Source organism: Thalassophryne amazonica, chromosome 12 (genome assembly GCF_902500255.1).
Source record: "Thalassophryne amazonica chromosome 12, fThaAma1.1, whole genome shotgun sequence".
Classification (NCBI taxonomy): domain Eukaryota; kingdom Metazoa; phylum Chordata; class Actinopteri; order Batrachoidiformes; family Batrachoididae; genus Thalassophryne; species Thalassophryne amazonica.
The window spans coordinates 63,331,751-63,356,711 of record NC_047114.1 but is presented as its reverse complement, the minus strand read 5'-3'; the positions used below and the strand labels follow the sequence as shown (position 1 = coordinate 63,356,711).

Sequence of the window (24,961 nt, the reverse complement as noted above, 5' to 3'; positions counted from 1 at the left end):
TTCAATTCAGACACAGAAGATGAGGACTTCAATGGATTTGTGACAGAACCATAATAAAAAAATAATATGAGTACCATATTGTTGAATACCGGTAGTTCAAAGTTGTTAAAAAGTTCAAATAAACTCACCGTTTTGCTTCCATGACCTTTTTTTTTTTTTGTAGACTATATGTTTTAGCGTGCGCCTTTTGTCAGGGTTAAGTACCCGCTAACTGAGGCCGTGCCTTATAATCTGGTGCGCCTTTTGTAAGGGTTAAGTACCCGTCAATTGAGGGCGCGCCTTATAATCCGGTGCGCCTTATGGTGCAGAAAATACGGTACTCTGTATGTTCTTATATCATCTGTGCTACCACCTTGGAATAAAGGAAGAGCTGCTTCTTACCTTTGTTACTGTCAGTTGTTCCATCTTTGGTTTTCCTGTTTTGACTGTGTGACTTCTCAACTTCCTATGTCATAAAAGGAAATTACACACTTATTATTATTTTTTAACAAAGTTATTATTCACAAAACCTTGAAGTTAATGTATAATAAGCAGTCACAAACAAAATGCTAAACTATGTCACAGGCCGCTTAAAAGTCATGAACAGTTCTTTCAGTCAATGATTCATTGCATGCCTTGTACCAGACTCACATTGATACGGTGAAAGTTGACACTCCAGTTGGCTCCGGCCCGGGAAGGAATGAAACGATCTCCATGCTTGCTAGGGGATGACAGGGGGGAGCTGGTGGGTGTCAGAGCTCGAACAGCTTTCTACAAAAGAGTGGACAGAGAAAAGCATTTCGTGATGGAGAGTTAACAAATACAAACAGGCAGTGCTTAAACCCTGGTCCCACTGAATAATGACTCACATAGCATGTTTTTGGTATGAGACCAGTTACTCAACAATCTTGTAGTGGCTCTGAGAGGCTCTTAGAGGCAGGATATTCGGCTAATGAGGTTCATCTCTGAGCGTGGTGCTAATTTCAAGAAGTTAAAAAATTAGCAACAACAGCGTGGGGCCGTTTGTGTACGAGCTGAGGACACACGAGGATTTTAGAGGCATGTTTGTGGTGAGGACGAGCACCTGGCAAGCACCTGGCAGCTACGAGGAGAGGACTTGCTATTTTGGACAGGCTTAGCCCTGTTGTGCACTACAATCCCACCTGCATTGCGCACCGGATGCTGCATATAAAATAATTACTTTGTAGTGGATTAACCATTTTCCGTCAGAGCTTGGATGTTGAAAACACCTCTAATAGCTTCTGGAATCACAGAGGACATTTGGAGCTTTTTTCCTGTCTGTCTCCTGCGCTGAGGTGGAGAACGTTATTTGGAACAGCTTAAAAGGTAAGTATTTGTAATGTTTTTACTGTAATAGCTTTGTAAAACAGTTTCATGTTCGTTCCTTCTTAAGCAGCTGAAAAGAATGTTTATGATAGATTTAACATCTATAATGGATCAGATGAGCTCCTCGCTCCTGTGTGTGCACTGACGCAATAACTCGTGCTCAAGACGAGCATTATGCAGAACGCAAGTTCACAAAAGAGTGATTTTGCAGTCAATAAGGGACGAACACAAAGTTAAAAGTTGGATCACAGTGTCAAAATGACTGTGTTTAAAGCCGCGGAAGAAATAAAGCCAGCGAGAAGAAGCGCATAGGCGACTGTCCAGGAACACAGAATGCCAGTGCGCAAAAGAGTGATTTTGCAGACATTAACGAATGAGCACAAACTTAAACGGATCACAGTGTCAAAAATGACCGTAAGCCACGGAAGAAAGAAGCACAGAGGCAACTGTCCAGGAACCCGTGGTTCGGTTCTAGGTGGTCTGGTGCATTTAATGACTCTGGAACATACGTGAACAGCAGCCTGGCGCACGAATGCGCACACCGGCCGGACTATACTGGAGCGTCTACTTTTGTACTGCTTTTAAAAAATGTGACATCTTGAATGGATGCTGTGAATTGAAAACCCCCACTTTAAAGGGACCAGGTGTGGGAGGGCTGGAGGGTTGGACAAAACCCATACCTAAATGTGCACAAACGTCACTTTACATGGCGCTAAATGGACCATATGTGGCTTGACCTGGATCATATGCGGCGACACGAGCCATTCGAGACTAGATGGGGCTCAAATGACAGGTCAGTCCTGGCTCACTAGATGCTGATACCTGGCACATGTGAGGTACACAGAGGCTTCCTCATAGTGGATATGTGATGGCTTAAAACATGGATCATTCTTCAAATAATCGCTGACACACCCATGCATGGCTCATTATTCATGGCTTATTATTCAGTGGGACAGAGGCTTTAGTCACTTGAAAATTAGATATTTAAATGGCATATGGTGTCATTTTGTATTTGAGGTGTGTGAACAGGAAAAAGCATTTACAAATGCCAGTTGTTTGATCGGCACAAGTGACGATGTCAAACAAAAGTGACCAGCCTGTTAAAGAGTTTGTTTCCAAACAAACAAAAGAGTAAACAAAAACAAAAGAGTAACACACTTTCTTCACCCATTGGAAATCTTTTTTCAAAACAAAGTTTCTTTGGGAGGTGTTTTATTATTCTACAATAGTAAAGACAATGACCTAAAAGACATGCAGGTTAGGTGAATTGGAAACTTAATAACTGTCCAGATCTCCCTTGTAAAAATCTCAATGGGACTAACCTGGTTAAAGACAGGTTAAATAAAAAAATGTGTCACATTCTAGCCATGTTGTCAAGGCCTGGAATCATTGCACGATGACACACGTCCTGTTCCGGAATACTGATACATTATATTTTCAGAACAAACTGTGATTTTGTACATGCTATGGTCAAAAACAAACAAATTAATTAAAATCTAGTGCATTTATTGTTTACTTACTATGGGGCTTGCATTCTCATTCTGGATGTTGATCTGCCTGAGCAGCCTACACTCATAGTCCTGATCCATGACGCCTGCAAAGATCAAACAACTGATCAACAACCATGAAATTACACTACAAGTATACAAGTGCCCATCATGACAACGGGCACTCTTGTCTTACTTATTATATAACTTATGGAATTCATAGCGTTGGATAGATGCCCTTAGCAATGTGATTATCAAGCTATGACTACTAGAAGGGAAATCTAACTTAGATCATATTAAAAACATTTGCAACATTACAATTAACTTTACAAAATTACTTGAGTGCAAAAATGCATTTTAAATCATTAAATAAATGATCATAAGATTAATTTGACCATCACATTATTATTTACCAAGCATTCACATTCACACAGTGAGTGTACTGCATGAATCATGCACAAAAATGAGCAGGCACACAAATATATAATGCAGTTTGCGTGCATTTAGGGGTTAAAAATTAACCCATCATGCAAACAGAGTGTTTCATGAACAAACATCGACAGAGCAAAAATATATCTACAGGTGTTATGTCCAAATATATGTCACTAAGAGTTAAAAACTGTGAAAATTGTGTTAAACTTAAGGTTCTTACAACTGTCACTTTCTTCTGAAAGCTCTGGCTTTTAATGCAGTGAGCAGCGGTTGATCTCAGATAGATGTGTTAAACTGGAGAGAATGCAAGCCATGTGCTTTAAACAAAGAGATCAAGAGTCCATTTTACTAGTAGAGGCTTACAATAAAGCAAATCTTAGTCTAAAAAACAGTCATCACAGGATTGATACATACCCTGTGTGCTTTACACATCACAATATAAATTACGAGTAAATATACACATACGTAAGTTTTTGAATATGTATGACGTCTGTGTGGCTTCATGAAATCATTCATATTGTTTAATCACAAATATTTTGTGGATCACTGCTTCATTGTGGAGGTGTACAGAAGCAAAAACTGTGTCAAAATACTTATAGACCTGATTAATATTACAAGATTAAGATTAAGCACACTACAACTGCAATGTCCCACTATATATATATATATATATATATATATATATATATATATATATATACACACACACACACACACACAGCACCAAACAAAAGTTCCAGCATCATCACCTTGCCCAATGCAGATTCGAGATTCATCACTGAATATGACTTTCATCCAGTCATCCACAGTCCATGATTGCTTTTCCTTAGCCCATTGTAACCTTGTTTTTTTCTGTTTAGGTGTTAATGATGGCTTTCGTTTAGCTTTTCTGTATGTAAATCCCATTTCCTTTAGGCGGTTTCTTACAGTTCGGTCACAGACGTTGACTCCAGTTTCCTCCCAGTCACTCCTCATTTGTTTTGTTGTGCATTTTCGATTTTTGTAACATATTGCTTTAAGTTTTCTGTCTTGACGCTTTGATGTCTTCCTTGGTCTACCAGTATGTTTGCCTTTAACAAACTTCCCATGTTGTTTGTATTTGGTCCAGAGTTTAGACTCAGCTGACTGTGAACAACCAACATCTTTTGCAACATTGCGTGATGATATACCCTCTTTTAAGAGTTTGATAATCCTCTCCTTTGCTTCAATTGACATCTCTTGTGTTGGAGCCATGATTCATGTCAGTCCACTTGGTGCAACAGCTCTCCAAGATGTGATCACTCCTTTTTAGATGCAGAATAACGAGCACATCTGATATGATGCAGGTGTTTGTTTTGGGGATGAAAATTTACAGGGTGATTCCATAATTTATTCCTCAGAATTGAGTGAGTCCATATTTTTTTTCCCTCTGCTTGGTCTAAAAAAGTAACCGTTACTGACTGCCACAATTTCTTTTCTTGATTTCTTATAGTGTTTCTTAAAGCCAGAAAGTTGCCATTTGAAATGACTTTAGTTTTGTGTCATGTCTGTGATCTGCTTTTTTTCTACAAAATTAAACAACTGAATGAACATCCTCAGAGGCTGGTGATTCCATAATTTTTGCCAGGGGTTGTATATACACAGCGAGGAAAATAAGTATTTGAACACCATGCGGTTTTGCAAGTTCTCCCACTTAGAAATCATGGAGGGGTCTGAAATTTTCATCTTAGGTGCATGTCCACTGTGAGAGACATAATCAAAAAAAAAATCTGGAAATCACAATGTATGATTTTTTTAATAATTTATTTGTATGTTACTGCTGCAAATAAGTATTTGAACACCTACCAAAAAGCAAGAATTCTGGCTCACACAGACCTGTTAATTTTTCTTTAAGAAGCCCTCTTATTCTGCACTCTTTATCTGTATTAATTGCACCTGTTTGAACCTGTTACCTGTATAAAAGACACCTGTTCACACAATCAATCACACTCCAACCTGTCCACCATAGCCAAGACCAAAGAGCTGTCTAAGGACACCAGGGACAAAACTGTAGACCTGCACAAGGCTGGGATGGACTACAGAACAACAGGCAAGCAGCTTGGTAGAAGACAACAACTGTTATGATTATTTATTAGAAAGTGGAAGAAACACAAGATGACTGTCAATCTCCCTCGGTCTGGGATTCCATGCAAGATCTCACTTTGTGTTGTAAGGATGATTCTGAGAAAGCTCAGAACTACACAGGAGGACCTGGTCAATGACCTGAAGAGAGCTGGGACCACAGTCACAAAGATTACATTAGTAACACATGATGCTGTCATGGTTTAAAATCCTGCAGGGCAGCAAGGTCCCCCTGCTCAAGCCAGCACATGTCCAGGCCCGTTTGAAGTTCACCAGTGACCATCTACAAGATCCAGAGGAGGCATGGGAGAAGGACATGTGGTCAGATGAGACCAAAATACAGCTTTTGGAATCAACTCCACTTACGATGTTTAGAGGAAGAGAACAACCACAAGAAAACCATCCCAACCGTGAAGCATGGGGGGTGGAAACAACATACTCTGGGGGTGCACTTCTGCAAAGGGGACAGGACGACTGCACTGTATTGAAGGGAGGATGGATTGGGTCATGTATTGCAAGATTTTGGCAAACAACCTCCTTCCCTCAGTAAGAGCATTGAAGATGGGTCATGGCTGGGTCTTCCAGCATGACAATGACCCCAAACACACAGCCAGGGCAACTAAGGAGGGGCTCCGTAAGAAGCATTTCAAGGTCCTGGAGTGGCCTGGCCAGTCTCCAGACCTGAACTCAATAGAAAATCTTTGGAGGGAGCTGAAACTCCAAACCTGAAAGATTTGGAGAAGATCGGTATGGAGGAGTGGACCAAAATCCCTGCTGCAGTGTGTGCAAACCTGGTGAAAACTACAGGAAATGTTTTACCGCTGTAACTGCAAACAAAGGTTACTGTACCAAACATTAACATTGATTTTCACAGGTGTTCAAACACTTATTTGCCACAGTAACATACAAATACATTATTAAAAAAAAAATCATACATTGTGATTTCCGAATTTTTTTTTTTTTTTTTTAGATTATGTCTCTCACAGGGGACATGCACCTAAGATGAAAATTTCAGACCCCTCCATGATTTCTAAGTGGGAGAACTCGCAAAACCGCAGGGTGTTCAAATACTTATTTTCCTCACTGTGTATATACAACCCCTGGCAAAAATTATGGAATCACCAGCCTCTGAGGATGTTCATTCAGTTGTTTAATTTTGTAGAAAAAAAGCAGATCACAGACATGACACAAAACTAAAGTCATTTCAAATGGCAACTTTCTGGCTTTAAGAAACACTATAAGAAATCAAGAAAAAAAACATTGTGGCAGTCAGTAACGGTTACTTTTTTAGACCAAGCAGATTTTAGATTATGTCTCTCACAGTGGACATGCACCTAAGATGAAAATTTCAGACCCCTCCATGATTTCTAAGTGGGAAAACTTGCAAAATCGCAGGGTGTTCAAATACTTATTTTCCTCACTGTGTATGTATATCAATCAATCAATCAACTTGTTTCTTATATAGCGCCAAATCACAACAAACAGTTGCCCCAAGGCGCTCCACATTGCAAGGCAAGGCCATACAACAATCATGAAAAACCCCAACGGTCAAAACGACCCCCTATGAGCAAGCACTTGGCCACAGTGGGAAGGAAAAACTCCCTTTTAACAGGAAGAAACCTCCAGCAGAACCAGGCTCAGGGAGGGGCAGTCTTCTGCTGAGACTGGTTGGGGCTGAGGGAAAGAACCAGGAAAAAGAGATCGATCACTAATGATTAAATGCAGAGTGATGCATACGGAGCAAAAAGAGAAAGAAACAGTGCATCATGGGAACCCCCCCACAGTCTACGTCTAAAGCAACATAACCAAGGGATGGTCCAGGGTCACCCGATCCAGCCCTAACTATAAGCCTTAGCGAAAAGGAAAGTTTTAAGCCTAATCTTAAAAGTAGAGAGGGTATCTGTCTCCCTGATCTGAATTGGGAGCTGGTTCCACAGGAGAGGAGCCTGAAAGCTGAAGGCTCTGCCTCCCATTCTACTCTTACAAACCCTAGGAACTACAAGTAAGCCCGCAGTCTGAGAGCGAAGCGCTCTAATGGGGTAATATGGTACTACGAGGTCCCTAAGATAAGATGGGACCTGATTATTCAAAACCTTATAAGTAAGAAGAAGAATTTTAAATTCTATTCTAGCATTAACAGGAAGCCAATGAAGGGAGGCCAACACGGGTGAGATATGCTCTCTCCTGCTAGTCCCCGTCAGTACTCTAGCTGCAGCATTCTGAACCAACTGAAGGCTTTTTAGGGAACTTTTAGGACAACCTGATAATAATGAATTACAATAGTCCAGCCTAGAGGAAATAAATGCATGAATTAGTTTTTCAGCATCACTCTGAGACAAGACCTTTCTGATTTTAGAGATATTGCGTAAATGCAAAAAGGCAGTCCTACATATTTGTTTAATATGCGCTTTGAATGACATATCCTGATCAAAAATAACTCCAAGATTTCTCACAGTATTACCAGAGATCAGGGAAATGCCATCCAGAGTAACGATCTGGTTAGACACCATGCTTCTAAGATTTGTGGGGCCAAGTACAATAACTTCAGTTTTATCTGAGTTTAAAAGCAGGAAATTAGAGGTCATCCATGTCTTTATGTCTGTAAGACAATCCTGCAGTTTAGCTAATTGGTGTGTATCCTGTGGCTTCATGGATAGATAAAGCTGGGTATCATCTGCGTAACAATGAAAATTTAAGCAATACCGTCTAATAATACTGCCCAAGGGAAGCATGTATAAAGTGAATAAAATTGGTCCTAGCACAGAACCTTGTGGAACTCCATAATTAACTTTAGTCTGTGAAGAAGATTCCCCATTTACATGAACAAACTGTAATCTATTAGACAAATATGATTCAAACCACCGCAGCGCAATGCCTTTAATACCTATGACATGCTCTAATCTCTGTAATAAAATTTTATGGTCAACAGTATCAAAAGCAGCACTGAGGTCCAACAGAACAAGCACAGAGATAAGTCCACTGTCCGAAGCCATAAGAAGATCATTTGTAACCTTCACTAATGCTGTTTCTGTACTATGATGAATTCTAAAACCTGACTGAAACTCTTCAAATAGACCATTCCTCTGCAGGTGATCAGTTAGCTGTTTTACAACTACCCTCTCAAGAATCTTTGAGAGAAAAGGAAGGTTGGAGATTGGCCTATAATTAGCTAAGATAGCTGGGTCAAGTGATGGCTTTTTAAGTAATGGTTTAATTACTGCCACCTTAAAGGCCTGTGGTACATAACCAACTAACAAAGATAGATTGATCATATTTAAGATTGAAGCATTAAATAATGGTAGGACTTCCTTGAGCAGCCTGGCAGGAATGGGGTCTAATAAGCATGTTGATGGTTTGGATGAAGTAACTAATGAAAATAACTCAAGACAGAACAATCGGAGAGAAAGAGTCTAACCAAATACCGGCATCACTGAAAGCAGCCAAAGATAACGATACATCTTTGGGATGGTTATGAGTAATTTTTTCTCTAATAGTCAAAATTTTGTTAGCAAAGAAAGTCATGAAGTCATCACTAGATAAAGTTAATGGAATACTCAGCTCAATAGAGCTCTGACTCTTTGTCAGCCTGGCTACAGTGCTGAAAAGAAACCTGGGGTTGTTCTTATTTTCTTCAATTAGTGATGAGTAGAAAGATGTCCTAGCTTCACGAAGGGCTTTCTTATAGAGCAACAAACTCTTTTTCCAGGCTAAGTGAAGATCTTCTAAATTAGTGAGACGCCATTTCCTCTCCAACTTACGGGTTATCTGCTTTAAGCTACGAGTTTGTGAGTTATACCACGCAGTCAGACACTTCTGATTTAAAGCTCTCTTTTTCAGAGGAGCTACAGCATCCAAAGTTGTCTTCAATAAGGATGTAAAACTACTGACAAGATACTCTAACTCCCTTACAGAGTTTAGGTAGCTACTCTGCTCTGTGTTGGTATATGACATTAGAGAACATAAAGAAGGAATCATATCCTTAAACCTAGTTACAGCGCTTTCTGAAAGACTTCTAGTGTAATGAAACTTATTCCCCACTGCAGGGTAGTCCATCAGGGTAAATGTAAATGTTATTAAAAAATGATCAGACAAAAGGGAGTTTTCAGGGAATACTGTTAAGTCTTCTATTTCCATACCATAAGTCAGAACAAGATCTAAAATATGATTAAAGTGGTGGGTGGACTCATTTACTTTTTGAGCAAAGCCGATAGAGTCTAATAATAGATTAAATGCAGTGTTGAGGCTGTCATTCTCAGCATCTGTGTGGATGTTAAAATCGCCCACTATAATTATCTTATCTGAGCTAAGCACTAAGTCAGACAAAAGGTCTGAAAATTCACAGAGAAACTCACAGTAACGACCAGGTGGACGATAGATAATAACAAATAAAACTGGTTTTTGGGACTTCCAATTTGGATGGACAAGACTAAGAGACAAGCTTTCAAATGAATTAAAGCTCTGTCTAGGTTTTTGATTAATTAATAAGCTGGAATGGAAGATTGCTGCTAATCCTCCGCCCCGGCCCGTGCTACGAGCATTCTGACAGTTAGTGTGACTCGGGGGTGTTGACTCATTTAAACTAACATATTCATCCTGCTGTAACCAAGTTTCTGTTAGGCAGAATAAATCAATACGTTGATCAATTATTATATCATTTACCAACAGGGACTTAGAAGAAAGAGACCTAATGTTTAATAGACCACATTTAACTGTTTTAGTCTGTGGTGCAATTGAAGGTGCTATATTATTTTTTCTTTTTGAATTTTTATGCTTAAATAGATTTTTGCTAGTTATTGGTGGTCTGGGAGCAGGCACCGTCTCTACGGGGATGGGGTAATAAGGGGATGGCAGGGGGAGAGAAGCTGCAGAGAGGTGTATAAGACCACAGCTCTGCCTCCTGGTCCCAACGCTAGACAGTCACAGTTTGGAGGATCCCAAAAAATTGGCCAGATTTCTAGAAATGAGAGCTGCTCCCTCTAAAGTGGGATGGATGCCGTCTCTCCTAACAAGACCAGGTTTTCCCCAGAAGCTTTGCCAATTATCAATGAAGCCCACCTCATTTTTTGGACACCACTCAGACAGCCAGCAATTCAAGGAGAACATGCGGCTAAACATGTCACTCCCGGTCTGATTGGGGAGGGGCCCAGAGAAAACAACAGAGTCCGACATTGTTTTTGCAAAGTTACACACCGATTCAATGTTAATTTTAGTGACCTCCGATTGGCGTAACCGAGTGTCATTACTGCCGACGTGAATTACAATCTTACCAAATTTACGCTTAGCCTTAGCCAGCAATTTCAAATGTCCTTCGATGTCGCCTGCTCTGGCCCCCGGAAGACAATTGACAATGGTTGCTGGTGTCGCTAACTTCACATTTCTCAATATTTCTCTTTATATATATATAAAGAGAGAGAGAGCGAGAGAGAGAGAGAGAGCGAGAGAGAGAGCGAGAGAGTGTGTGTGCCACAACACAGATTTGAAAAAGCAGATTAAAAATAAAATATTGCTAACTGGGACACTTTTGAGTTGGGCTGGGAAATATAACAAAAATAGTATCATGTTATTTTTTCCCATACTGATCAATGTCAATGTTTAACAATGTAGCCAGTTTGAAATCATCAGACTACCTCTTTTGCCATGAATTTCCTCAACTTTAGAGGATGATGAGAGTTCCCTTTTACAGTCACGCTTTGTGCCTGTCACTGTGTCAACTTTCTCTATTCCCCACCACCTTCTTCCACCCCATTTCAAGCATGTGCTTCACTAAGGGTAGCTCAAATAACACTTTACAGCAAAAATTGATAGTGCATTTTGGTGTTAAAGTTCAATCTATCCACAGGATTAATTTTATCACATTATCATGATTGTTTTATTGTCCAGCTGTACGTTTAAGATGACTCAACCATCACAACATTTAGTAATTCATTTTCAGTCCTATAACTAAATAATCAATTTCAGTGCAACTACTCAGCTAATTAAAACCACAATTTACTTAACTCATCACTGGTGTGTCTATTTGTCTATATTGTTGTATTGCAATACGACAGGCACATAACAATTTTGTTAAAGTGTCTGCTGAATATTGATACAGTATTGTATTACGCTACTTTGTACGGCATCCAATAAACAAAAAACAAAACAAACAAACTGCTGCAATCATATGGCATCCAATAAGAACCTGCTGTAATTATCGTGAGATAAATAGGGGCTTAATGGTTTGCATATTGGATTGTGACACTGACAATCTGGGTCTGCTTCCCAAGCTCCCAAATGGCACCTGGAAGAGGGGTGCTGGGACGAGACGTGCTGTGGGCCCTTCTGGAAACAACCTTAATGCTTTCTTTGGCTACACACTTTAAATAAGAACCACCACTTCTTCTCCAAATAGAGACACCATGGCAATGAAGCTGTACGGAGGCAATTGACAAATTTCAAGCTCAAATCTTCTGGGTAGGGTCACAGTTAAAGTTATAGTGCTATTGTTTTTTGTTTATTTTTTTAAGAGTTAAGTCATAAAAAGAATTTTCTTTGGCACCACTCTAATTTTATTCCTTAACTTAGATAAGAAATTCATAATATTGCCAATATGATCAAAATCCATGCCACCTGGAAACAAGTATGAATTCCATCCCATGAGGGGGAGAAATTCAAGAGATCAGATGGTATGACCAAGGGGTGGTGGCCAAGTGGTTAATGCGCTTGGTTTCAGTGCAGAAGGTTCCGGGTTCAAATCCCACCCCTGCCACATTTCTCCATGTAATGTGGAGTTGCGTCAGGAAGGGCATCCGGCGTAAAACCTGTGCCAATTCAACATGCAGATCCACCTTGGATTTGCTGTGGCGACCCCGAGTGCAAACAAGGGAGCAGCCGAAGGGACTTACTTACTTTTTGGAAGTGATTTACATGAAATCTTATGGATGATGGGTCACAGGTAATCTTAAAACGTCACGCATGCATACACACACTTCCTTCTGCAATTAGTCTGCATGACCACGATAAAGAAAAAGACAATATTCACTATGGAATCTCCCCCCTAGTCCCAGATTAATATGTCCAATTCATTAAAATGAGCCGTAATGTTGCAACATTATAAAAAATAAAACTATATTATAAGGCTTGGATTTTGGTAGAAATGAAATTTGTTCAGTTTTGTCGAATTTGAAAGGCCCTACAGCTTTAAGATGTGTATGAACCGTGACACTTTAAATATCAATGGGTGCCATACTACTAACAGCAATTTGCGGGTTGCTTATGACACTGTATCAATACCAGCAGCCTTCTGTTAAACCAAATGGAAAATTTCAAGATTGTTTATTCATGGTAGAGGGATACACTTAGAGTGTCCTCGTTTCAGGGCTGGGCAACAAAGAAAAATGAGCATCAAGAAGAATAACCACACAGATCTCCAGCATCAAAATGCATCATGTGTAAGTAAACTAAACACAGATAACTGTAATCTATCTGATAGGGTACGACTAGCAGAATTTCTGCTGGAGAGCTGACATAACTTGCAGCAAAATAACTGCGAACATTATTTTAATTTATGTGATAGTGACACGGTTTATATGAAACGGTTTATATCTTAATGTATTATGCTTTAAAATTCAATTTTGACCAAACCTGTGCAGTTAAACACAACCTCAGAATATTCACAATCACCTGCGGTCTGGCTCAGTCGAACTTGCTAACAGCACCCAAATTAACTGCCACGTTATGCGTGTAAATTCACTCGGGCAGTACGACTCGTTAATTGTTTCCATGAAAAAAGAAATCCTGTTGCGATGGTTATTACCGAAATATAAACGCGAGGCTGAAATTAAATTAAAAGTCAATTCATACACAACACACAGAGCTAGGCTAATGCTAGCCCAGCTGGCTGAGCTAAACCTAAGCTAGTCCTGCTGCTAATACTTTAGCAACATTGTTTGCTTACAACTTGCTGTAAAAACCTACCGTGCCCACTTTAACGCCTCCACTTGATCGATGTTTAAATATTACTTAAAGTTGTCGATGTGACTGAGGTGGTGTGTTTTTGTATCTTACTCTCCCATTAAGAAGAGAGAGCGAGAGCAACAAAATGCAAATATTTTCATCGAAGGTTGGAGTTGGTTTCGCTAAGCATCACGGGAAGATTGTGACGTCGGTGTTTTTGAATCACACATTGACAGGTTGCCAAGGAAACGTGTCAGTGCCTGTTCTGCATGCTTAACGGATTTGGACGATTTTAATGATTTGAAGTGTTCTTTTTCTGGGGCAGAATGATTGCACAACCTACATCTTTAATGTGGGAAAGACAGCGAGAGAGAATAATTGGATACACTCTGCAATTTATTTAAGGTTTTCTGGATACAATATATACTCAGTTTTCTTGTATAATTTCATTAAATGTCATTTGGAGATTTGGCAAACTACATTTTTAGAAAGCATATAAAATGAGGAATCCAAAGAACAATATTACCATTTTTTTTCAAAGGTTGTTTTGGCCGCCTTCTTGGGTTTCCACAATTGGCGACTATGGAAAACTCACTTTTTCTTCGCTTCTGGTTATTTGTGAATCAACTTCATGATACGCAGTTCACATATAACGGTACCATTCTTGGTTTAAGGTTTCATAACCTTTATTACAAATTCCATGAATGATTACATACATGTTTTTGTAAGGACAAGACACTCACATGGATCAGGTTCTTATGTCTCACAAGTCATTGACAGCTATGTGCAGTAAATATCCAGAATGGAAGCACACACTTTTAATCTTCATCAGCTTTAATAATTTGTAATTAGTATCTCTGGATGCTTGCTCTTCCACATTCCTATTCAGTCACTTCAACTGTGATCCTTACGATGGAGTTTTAGGGCCACATTGAATTTCTTTTTTTTTTTCTGGACTTCGAGAATAAAGTCGTAATATTACGAGAAAAAAAGTCGTAAATTACGAGAAAAAAGTTGTAATATTACGAGAATAAAGTAATTCTATGAGAAAAAAGTCGTAATATTACAAGAAAAAAGTCAAAATATCATGATATTTTGACTTTATTCTCGTAAAATTATGTATTATTCTCGTAATATTACGACTTTATTCTCGTAAAATTACTTTATTCTCATAATATTACGACTTTTTTCTCGTAAAAATATGACTTTATTCTCGTAATTTTACGACTTTATTCTCAAAGTCTAAAAAAAAATTCTATGTGGCCCTAAAATGCCGTCGTAGATCCTAGAAGTCCAGACAGTGAAAAGTTGGCCCCCATAACCACCTTTGAAATAACAACAAAAAGGAAAGGGGTTTTTTTGGGGGGGGGGGGGGGGGGGAATCGAGATGTCATAAGCTTTCTAAAAAATGTTTAGTTTACCAAATCTCCTAAACCTTCAATGAAATTACACAAGGAACCTGACTATTTTTGAGGGTCACCAATTTTGGAAAAAATAGAAACTTTTTTTTTTGACTTCTCATTTCATAAGGTTTCTAAAAATGTCCCCCCCCCCCCCCCCCCAAAAAAAAAACAAACAAACAAACAAAAAACAAAGCTATGAATCCTTACATAAGGAACCAAATAGTCAAATGGAAAATATGGCTGTTAATGGATTCAGCCTGGCAGCATAGTCTTTCGTAGTTGTCATGTCATGTGGCAAGGTTAGAATTATTTCAGTGACCATCCGTACTTGCGACACCGGCATCGACTGTGTTTTCTGCATCCGCCTTATTCCTGGGGGCGCTGCTGTAAAAGCGATTATGGGTGTAACTTCCTGTTAGACACCGGAAGTGGCGGTGAGTTGTTGTCTGCTATTGGTTTTTGTTTCCTATTTTCAAAACTTTATCGTCTCCCGTAGCATTTAAAAAAAATGTCTTTGCGCAGCTCAGGAACATGTTGCGCTGTTCGCGGTTGTACTAACAACCAGATGAAGTTGAATCTGTGGCTCCAACAGCAGTGTTTTGAACATGCACCCCGAACTAAGAGAGAATGTTGTTGTGAGAAACGGTACAGCTTCTACCTAAAACGTTGTACGTGTGCTCTTTTCACTTTGTTGACAAAAAGCCCACGCAGGAACACCCGCACCCTACTTTATGGTTGGAATATGACAAACCACCGGAGAAGAGACGCAGGGTACTGAAGAGGGCTGGCAGCAGTGCCACGACAACAACAGGTACCATTTCATGTGTGGTGACACAGCACTGTCATTCATAATTCATTTATTAGTGTGAAACGTATACATGTGTATAATAAAAGTACTATGTGTTCAGGAAGGCTGTTCCATAGGCATACAGCTCTATTAGTAAAACTAAAGTTTCTAACATTGAGACGTGATCTTTTTTACCTCAACAGTAAGTTCATTGCTATTATACCTTCTTCTAGTAAATAAAGTAAAGGGGTCAACTGCCTCTAAACCATGTAAGATCTTGTACATTTCTATTAGGTCAGCCCTAACTCTTCTGTTCTCAAGAGTTGTTAAACCCACTTCACTTAATCTCTCCTCACAACTCAAATTTTGCAAACCAGGTACTAATTTGGTTGCACATTTTGCATGTTCTCTAGTAGCAATGTGTCTTTTTCCAGGTAGGGTGCCCATGCTTGGACACAATATTCCAGATGTGGTTGTACATAACTTTTATACAAAACCAAAAATGACTCTTTGTCAAGAAATGTAAATGTGCTCTTAATCATGCCTAGTACACTATTAGCTTTTGCAGCTGCCTTAGCAATGTATCTAGAAAAAGACAGTTTATTGGTAATTAACACACCCAGATCCTTCTCTTCGCTTATAGAATTTAACACATTACCATTCATAAAGTAATCATCATGACATGGGTTTTGACTACCAAAATTTAATACTTTACACTTATCTTCATTAAAACCTAAACCATTCTTTTGACAATAACATTAAATTCTCAATATCTTTCTGCAATTTTATTGCGTCCACTAGGGTCAGAATTGGATGATAAACCCTGGTATCATTTGCAACTAATTAGCCTTCAGTTAATTCAAAATGCTGCAGCTAGAGTACTAACGGGGACTAGAAGGAGAGAGCATATCTCACCCATATTGGCCTCTCTTCATTGGCTTCCTGTTAATTCTAGAATAGAATTTAAAATTCTTCTTCTTACTTATAAGGTTTTGAATAATCAGGTCCCATCTTATCTTAGGGACCTCGTAGTATCATATCACCCCAATAGAGCGCTTCGCTCTCAGACTGCAGGCTTACTTGTAGTTCCTAGGGTTTGTAAGAGTAGCATGGGAGGCAGAGCCTTCAGCTTTCAGGCTCCTCTCCTGTGGAACCAGCTCCAAATTCAGATCAGGGAGACAGACACCCTCTCTACTTTTAAGATTAGGCTTAAAACTTTCCTTTTTGCTAAAGCTTATAGTTAGGGCTGGATCAGGTGACCCTGAACCATCCCTTAGTTATGCTGCTATAGACGTAGACTGCTGGGGGGTTCCCATGATGCACTGTTTCTTTCTCTTTTTGCTCTGTATGCACCACTCTGCATTTAATCATTAGTGATCGATCTCTGCTCCCCTCCACAGCATGTCTTTTTCCTGGTTCTCTCCCTCAGCCCCAACCAGTCCCAGCAGAAGACTGCCCCTCCCTGAGCCTGGTTCTGCTGGAGGTTTCTTCCTGTTAAAAGGGAGTTTTTCCTTCCCACTGTAGCCAAGTGCTTGCTCACAGGGGGTCGTTTTGACCGTTGGGGTTTTACATAATTATTGTATGGCCTTGCCTTACAATATAAAGCGCTTTGGGGCAACTGTTTGTTGTGATTTGGCGCTATATAAAAAAAAAATTGATTGATTGATTGATAGTTTACTTTTGGCTGATATTACACCAGGCAAGTTGTTAATAAATAGTAAAAACAGGACCACTCCTAGAACTGATGCTTGTGGAACACCACTACTTACATTAAGCCGCTTAGATTTTGCATTATTAACACATACTCGCTGTTTCCTGTCTGTAAGGAAATCTTCAACCCAGTAACACAGTTTGCCTACAGTACCATAACTCTGTAGTTTATAAATTAATCTAGCATGAGGTACCAAATTGAAGGCTCATCAAAAGGTAAGCCCTCATCATAAAACATGGTCCATGGTTTTGTACTAGTATTAGTTATTAGCAACAACATGTAATAATGTTTTTTCTGAAAAGTTAAACTATAACATGCATTTGGCCTGCTGGTCAGTATGAACCAAAAATGCCGTAATTTCAGTACAGACAAAACAAAATCTTCAATGATGCAGTATTTTAATATTAACCTGAATTTAATATTGTAGCTGTTATTTTGTACCAAGTTTTCTCTTGTTTTATGGAGCACAGAGGTGATGTGGTTAACAGTGTGAAGTACTGTGGTTGATGGGGTTCATAGTAAAGTCACCCCACTGTGAACTTGCCCCAGGTGAAGTCGCCACACTCCAGTAACACAATATTTAAATTCTGATATCTTCATGTAATAAATTATTTATATACACACCAGTGGCATAATACACTGTTTTTACTCAAGTTTTGTTTGTGGTGATGTTTTAAGGTAGGGGAATAGAATTGTCAGGTATAAAGCCCATTGATGGGAGAAGTAGTGAACACTGCAGTTTTATTCATCAAACTGGCAGGTCCCTAACTTTAAACTAGTCATTCCTAATTATTAAAAATAAATAAATAAGCATGTATAGCTGCATTGGGGTGACTTCACCAAAAAATACGAGGTGAATTTACTTGGACTGGGGTGACTTAACCTCGGGTGAGTTTGCAGTGGGGTGACTTCACTCACTACCATTGATGGAAGATTAATGGTGTGGCATGGGTGTAATAAAAGTGTTGTCATGAAAACCCTCCATCACTTCTTGATAATCATGTCCTGTATTGCTGCTCTCAGATGAACAAGATGAGAGATGAATCAGGGCGAGGAGGTGTGTGCAGCAGCAAAGTCAACCTGTGATGCCCAGACACAGTGGTCAGACCCAGCAATGGAGGCTCACAGATATTCAAAAGGGCTCACCATCACGTATAAACATCCACCACCACCAGAAATGCCACACCCTGTAGCTGACAGCATAGTAGAGAGTGATGCAGACTCCCTTCTGTATACAGGGATTCCACTCGCAGTATTTCGAACGCTTATTGCCTGCCTACACCCATTTGCCCCAGCTTTACCATCAGTGCCATTTGTGGACCAAATTCTGATGACTTTGATGAAACTAAGACAAAACTTTGTCATGGCTGATTTAGCACACCGATTCAAGGTATCACAAGCTCAGGTCAGCAAGACAGTGAGGATGTGGGTAGACATTATGTGTGAACAAATGAAGGATCTCATTGTGTGGTTGCCTCGTGAAACAATCAAAGCAACATTGCCAAAAGCTTTTAAAGACCACTTTGCTAATACAACCTGTGTAATTGACTGCACAGAGACAGTTCTACAAAAAGCAAAAAACCTGAATTCAAGAAGTGAGTCATACAGTCGCTGTTATGCAAATAACACAGTTAAGTATTTAGTAGCTGTTTCTCCCTCTGGAATAATCATGTTTATTTCTGACTTTTATGGTGGAAAATGCAGTGATAGGTACATAACACAGAACTCTGGTTTTCTGGACTACTTACGTGCTGGAGATGAGGTGATGGGTGACCGTGGGTTCACGGTGAGGGACTTGCTGGAGGAGCATCAGGTAAACATCATCATTCCAACATTCACACGCAAAGGGTGCCGGCTGACAAACAAGGGGGTCACACGTACACGCCGCATTGCGCATGCTCGCATTCACATTAAGCGGGCAATAAGGTGTCTGAAGGTCTACAAGATTCTCTCACAAACGGTGCCAATCAACTTGGTCCCCAAAATTGATAAGATTCTCAAAATCTGTGCAGGTTTAGTGAATTTAAGAGGGGTGCTAAGTTCAAGAAAACAGTGAGAAGGCATTTAATGTTACACATATATACACTCAACAAAAATATAAACGCAACACTTTTGGTTTTGCTCCCATTTTGTAAGAGATGAACTCAAAGATCTAAAACTTTTTCCACATACACAATATCACCATTTCCCTCAAATATTGTTCACAAACCAGTCTAAATCTGTGATAGTGAGCACTTCTCCTTTGCTGAGATAATCCATCCCACCTCACAGGTGTGCCATATCAAGATGCTGATTAGACACCATGATTAGTGCACAGGTGTGCCTTAGACTGCCCACAATAAAAGGCCATTCTGAAAGGTGCAGTTTTATCACACAGCACAATGCCACAGATGTCGCAAGATTTGAGGGAGCGTGCAATTGGCATGCTGACAGCACGAATATCAACCAGAGCTGTTGCTCGTGTATTGAATGTTCATTTCTCTACCATAAGCCATCTCCAAAGGTGTTTCAGAGAATTTGGCAGTACATCCAACCAGCCTCACAACCGCAGACCACGTGTAACCACTCCAGCCCAGGACCTCCACATCCAGCATGTTCACCTCCAAGATCGTCTGAGACCAGCCACTCGGACAGCTGCTGAAACAATCGGTTTGCATAACCAAAGAATTTCTGCACAAACTGTCAGAAACCGTCTCAGGGAAGCTCATCTGCATGCTCGTCGTCCTCATTGGGGTCTTGACCTGACTCCAGTTCGTCGTCGTAACCGACTTGAGTGGGCAAATGCTCACATTCGCTGGCTTTTGGCACATTGGAGAGGTGTTCTCTTCACGGATGAATCCCGGTTCACACTGTCCAGGGCAGATGGCAGACAGCGTGTGTGGCGTCGTGTGGGTGAGCGGTTTTCTGATGTCAATGTTGTGGATCGAGTGGCCCATGGTGGCGGTGGGGTTATGGTATGGGCAGGCGTCTGTTATGGACGAAGAACACAGGTGCATTTTATTGATGGCATTTTGAATGCACAGAGATACCGTGACGAGATCCTGAGGCCCATTGTTGTGTCATCCAAGAACATCACCTCATGTTGCAGCAGGATAATGCACGGCCCCATGTTGCAAGGATCTGTACACAATTCTTGAAAGCTGAAAATGTCCCAGGTCTTGCATGGCCGGCATACTCACCGGACATGTCACCCATTGAGCATGTTTGGGATGCTCTGGACCGGCGTATACGACAGCGTGTACCAGTTCCTGCCAATATCCAGCAACTTCGCACAGCCATTGAAGAGGAGTGGACCAACATTCCACAGGCCACAATTGACAACCTGATCAACTCTATGCGAAGGAGATGTGTTGCACTGCATGAGGCAAATGGCGGTCACACCAGATACTGACTGGTATCCCCCCCCCCCCCAATAAAACAAAACTGCACCTTTCAGAGTGGCCTTTTATTGTGGACAGTCTAAGGCACACCTGTGCACTAATCATGGTGTCTAATCAGCATCTTGGTATGGCACACCTGTGAGGTGGGATGGATTATCTCAGCAAAGGAGAAGTGCTCACTATCACAGATTTCGACTGGTTTGTGAACAATATTTGAGGGAAATGGTGATATTGTGTATGTGGAAAAAGTTTTAGATCTTTGAGTTCATCTCATACAAAATGGGAGCAAAACCAAAAGTGTTGCGTTTATATTTTTGTTGAGTGTATGTTGATACGTTCACAGATACATATTAAATATTACTGAACGTTCAGAAAATGACTGAACTCCAGCTCTATTTTTCATAACATCTTTTCATAGCTGCATTTGTTGTTACAATGCTTAACTACTACTCATAAATGTGACTCCAGCTTGTGAATATTTTCTGATTTCTTGTATGCTATAATATATATGGATGGGATCTTTTATATTTATTTTTTTATTTGGAATTATATTAAAATGTATTGAAAACACCATTTTCCTCCTAACAATAAATAAACAACTAAAATTGTCTTATTTACATTCCTCCTCATTTTCCTTCATACAGTGCTCTTTGGTTGTCTGTAACACATATACCTGTTTACTGTATTTTCAAAAAATTCAGTTATGTGGGGTAGAGCACAACCTTCTTTGCAACAAATTCATGCATTAATCTAGGAAGTATATGTGGAAAACAGAATTCTGAAGGTGTTTCATGTGTGGGTGATTCTTAGACTACAGGCACTTATGTCCTTTGATCATATTGTATGAAAAACAGAAAAAAGGGGAAATTTCACACTTTTATAGTTATCTTTACAATGAAAGTGTGTTAAGAAATTTGTTCTAGTAGTCTATGATGACTTTTTCACCTTTTTTCAGCATCATTATATGCAAATATTGCCGTTTTGTGCTTGTCCCACACCCAGACTTTTGATCTTCAATGATAAAAATGAATGGTAAAGAAATGTTTTTTTCTGTTTTACAATATCTCTGAATAAAATATCAGTAAAAATAATCAAAACATAATTGTGGTATTCAATTCAAACAGTTGCCCCAAGGTGCTTTATATTGTAAGGCAATGGTGTGGTGGGAATTACATTTACAAGGCCAATAGTGCCCGTAGTTAAAGAATCACCCGTGTACGTCTGTAAAGTCATTGTCAAATGAAATGTCCAACTGCAGGTGCTCAGTTGGTGTCCAGATAACCAGCTTGCGGGTCTGCAGCTGAGGGCACATCATTGTGAGCTGGACCTGGAGGTAGTATCCACGTGGCCCATTGGGAAGAATGACATACCTCCCATCTTCTAAACATCTGATTTCACTAGCTGGCTGATTTAGAAAGTCTGTAAGTGATGTGCTGCTCTTCAGTGGACACAAGTCCAGAATTACATCTGGACTTGCTCCAAACCAGGGATGGTCCGGACATACCACCAGCCCTCTCCTCTCCACAGTGTACCCTTGAGCCTCCGTGGGCTGTATGGCTTTCTCATTTTTTCCCACTACCTCCTTTAACAGAATGGGACCTGACCTTATTGCTGTACAGGTGCTGATAGGCCTCAGAACTTTTCAGATTGTTTATTGCCTCCGCGTCCAAAGCGATGGAGTTCAGAAAGTAGTTAAGGCAACTGAAAGTTATCTTAGGCCACTTCTTCGTCGTCTTCTCACCCCTCTATATTATAGTAGGCGACAGGATAGTTGTCTTGTTTGAGCTGTGATAGTTGGTGTTCCCACATGGTTTGCGTCTCTAAGATTCGAAGAAAGTGGATTAGCTTGCACACTTTGTATGTAATCAAACGCTGGTTCCGGTTCATACCGGAAGTCTCACCCATAATTCACACAAGGCCTCATAGGGGCTAGGAATACGGTGGATAAAAGAGGTGCAGAAACTAATCCTTTCACATGAAATCAAATGAACAGATCATGTTCTGAACAGCCTGTCAATCTAGGTCACGATTATAAAGCTACGTAACTTTTGTTTTCTATCAGTATGTGGGGCTGAAATTATGTTTTGACGTGATCTTAAATACTTTCTCTTGTTCCAAAATATAATTACCGGTATGTATGCAATACGTGACAATCTTAAATGATGGTCATATATGCATTTTATACTTTACGTAGAAAATAAAGTATTTAAAATGACTGATTCAAACCTGGGACCTTTGTCTCAGAACTCTGATGCCCTGCCACTTACACCACAGCATCTCGCACAAGTAGTCCTACATGCTAAATATGAATCTTGTGGAATAATTGATACAGCTATGTACGGGTCAGATAATGATCAATACAGCTAAGTATATGTAGAATTATTAAGTGCTGCTAAAAACACCAAAATGTCTTGACTTATATAGCTTCAACTTCCCTATTAGAGATTGAAAGGCAGTTGATAGCTTCTGTGTCAACATAAAAGGAGTTTGGTTGACCACCCTCCATGGATTGGCCTACATACAGTACAATGAAGAATTTAAAGGATGCCATTGTACATATAAGAAAAAGGATTAGTGATGTATATGTAGAAGTCAAGAATGCCTCTCTGAACCTTTTGTAAAGGACTGCAGATTCCAATACCACAAGTGCAAACAATTGTACAAGTTATTAAGGGCTTTCCCAAAGTCTGTTAGAAGACGTTTCCCCCAGCTGAGAGGAAACTGGTTCATATCGTAAGGAACAACCCAGGAACCACCAAGGCATAGGAGAGTGATTCTTAGACTACGGGCACTTATGTCCTTTGATCATATTGTATGAAAAACAGAAAAAAGGGGAAATTTCACACTTTTATAGTTATCTTTACAATGAAAGTGTGTTAAGAAATTTGTTCTAGTAGTCTATGACTTTTTCACCTTTTTTCAGCATCATATGCAAATATTGCCATTCTGTGCTTGTCCCACACCCAGACTTTTGATCTTCAATGATAAAAATGAATGGTAAAGAAACGTTTTTTTCTAATGTTTTAAAATCTCTGATTAAAATATCAGTAAAATAATCAAAAACATAATTGGGGTATTCAGTGTCATACAACTGTTGTGATTTTTTTTTTTTTTAAACAAAATGTAGTTGTCCCACACTATTGCCGTAATTTCCACAACACAGTAATGTCCCTAAACAGTTTGTATGAAAGATTGTTTGGGTAGTTTCTATGGAGATAAACAGTGACATCAGAGCACATGTATATAGCGCCAAATCACAACAGTTGCCCCAAGGCGCTTTATATTGTAAGGCAATGGTGTGGTGGAAATTACATTTACAAGGCCAATAGTGCCCGTAGTTAAAGAATCACCCAGGAATGTCGGGAACTGGAAACTCATGGAATACCAGTGTCACTGTATACACTCAAGCAACCTTTACACTCCCATGGGTTGATTTGTCTTTTTAATACATAGCGCAGCTCAAATTTAATTCAAATGTCTTTATTAGAAAGAAAAACAAAACTACACCGAACTAACATGGCAAACGAATGTTACATTAGATTGAAAAAATAAACTGAGTATCATTCTATGTGCAAAATAGAAAATAAAGACATTCAACAGCATATCCTCTTTGTGACAAAGATTGTACTGTCTTAAAATATACAGTATTCTCATAATGAAATGTGAGTGGGTAAGACTTAAGAAAAATGATTTAACTACAGGCAGATTAGATGTACAAAGATGTTGCTGTGTCATTTTAAAGGTCATGCATAGAGCCAGATGTCCCACCGTAATGTATGACACGTTACCAACCACGTTATGGAGTCGAGCCGCTGCTCCTCCACGTCGAAAGGAGTCAGTTGAGGTGGCTCGGGCATCTTTTCCGGATGCCCCCTGGACGCCTCACTGGAGAGGTGTTCCGGGCACGTCCCATTGGGAGGAGGCCCCGGGGAAGACCCAGGACACGCTGGAAGGATTACATCTCTCGGCTGGCTTGGGAACGCCTTGGGGTTCCCCCGGAGGAGGTGTGTGTGGATCGGGAGGTCTGGGCGGCTTTGCTTGAGCTGCTGCCCCCGCGACCCGACTCCGGATAAAGCGGAAGAAAATGGATGGATGGATGGATGGACGTTACCAACAATGATCAGATTCAAAGTGCCACAGAAAGGTACAGTAGGTTCAAGTAAATTAATAATCTATCAAAATCCAGCAGAGCTGTTACATATGTGCCAAAAAAAAAAAGACAAATTGGCTAAAGATAAAAAAAGAACAAATAGGCTGATTAAAATGTACATATATTACCTCTAAGCAACCATTGTGTAAATTTTAAAAGATGTGGCTCATTTCAGCAGATCAGAATCAGATGCAGTTCAAAACAGACCACTGAGTGTAAAAACCACCACCTATGTTCCAAAATGGACAGGGTG

The 24,961-nt window shown here is 39.9% G+C and overlaps 2 protein-coding genes across 2 annotated transcripts in view; one reads left to right on the top strand and one right to left on the bottom strand.

Moving 5' to 3' along the window:
• The window catches only part of fzr1a (fizzy/cell division cycle 20 related 1a), a 38,938-nt gene extending 25,451 nt beyond the window's left edge, over positions 1-13,487 (bottom strand). Inside the window, exons 1-4 of the mRNA XM_034183103.1 lie at positions 13,299-13,487; positions 2,847-2,920; positions 631-750; positions 382-445 (exon numbers count right to left, since the gene is read on the bottom strand). Coding sequence (XP_034038994.1) covers positions 382-445; positions 631-750; positions 2,847-2,915 — 253 coding nt within the window. The 5' untranslated portion in view covers positions 2,916-2,920; positions 13,299-13,487. The remainder of the gene's footprint in view (positions 1-381; positions 446-630; positions 751-2,846; positions 2,921-13,298) is intronic.
• A 1,644-nt stretch (positions 13,488-15,131) lies between these two features.
• Positions 15,132-19,294, top strand: LOC117521760. Its single transcript, XM_034183104.1, has 2 exons — positions 15,132-15,508; positions 18,202-19,294. The coding sequence occupies exon 2, from the start codon at positions 18,218-18,220 to the stop codon at positions 19,232-19,234; it is 1,017 nt and encodes a 338-aa protein (XP_034038995.1). The 5' UTR covers positions 15,132-15,508; positions 18,202-18,217; the 3' UTR covers positions 19,235-19,294.
• The last annotated feature ends 5,667 nt before the right edge of the window (positions 19,295-24,961 follow it).

Excerpts from the sequence above, each read along its gene's own strand:
- LOC117521760 (XM_034183104.1), top strand. The coding sequence starts at position 18,218 with ATGAATCAGGGCGAGGAGGTGTGTGCAGCAGCAAAGTCAACCTGTGAT.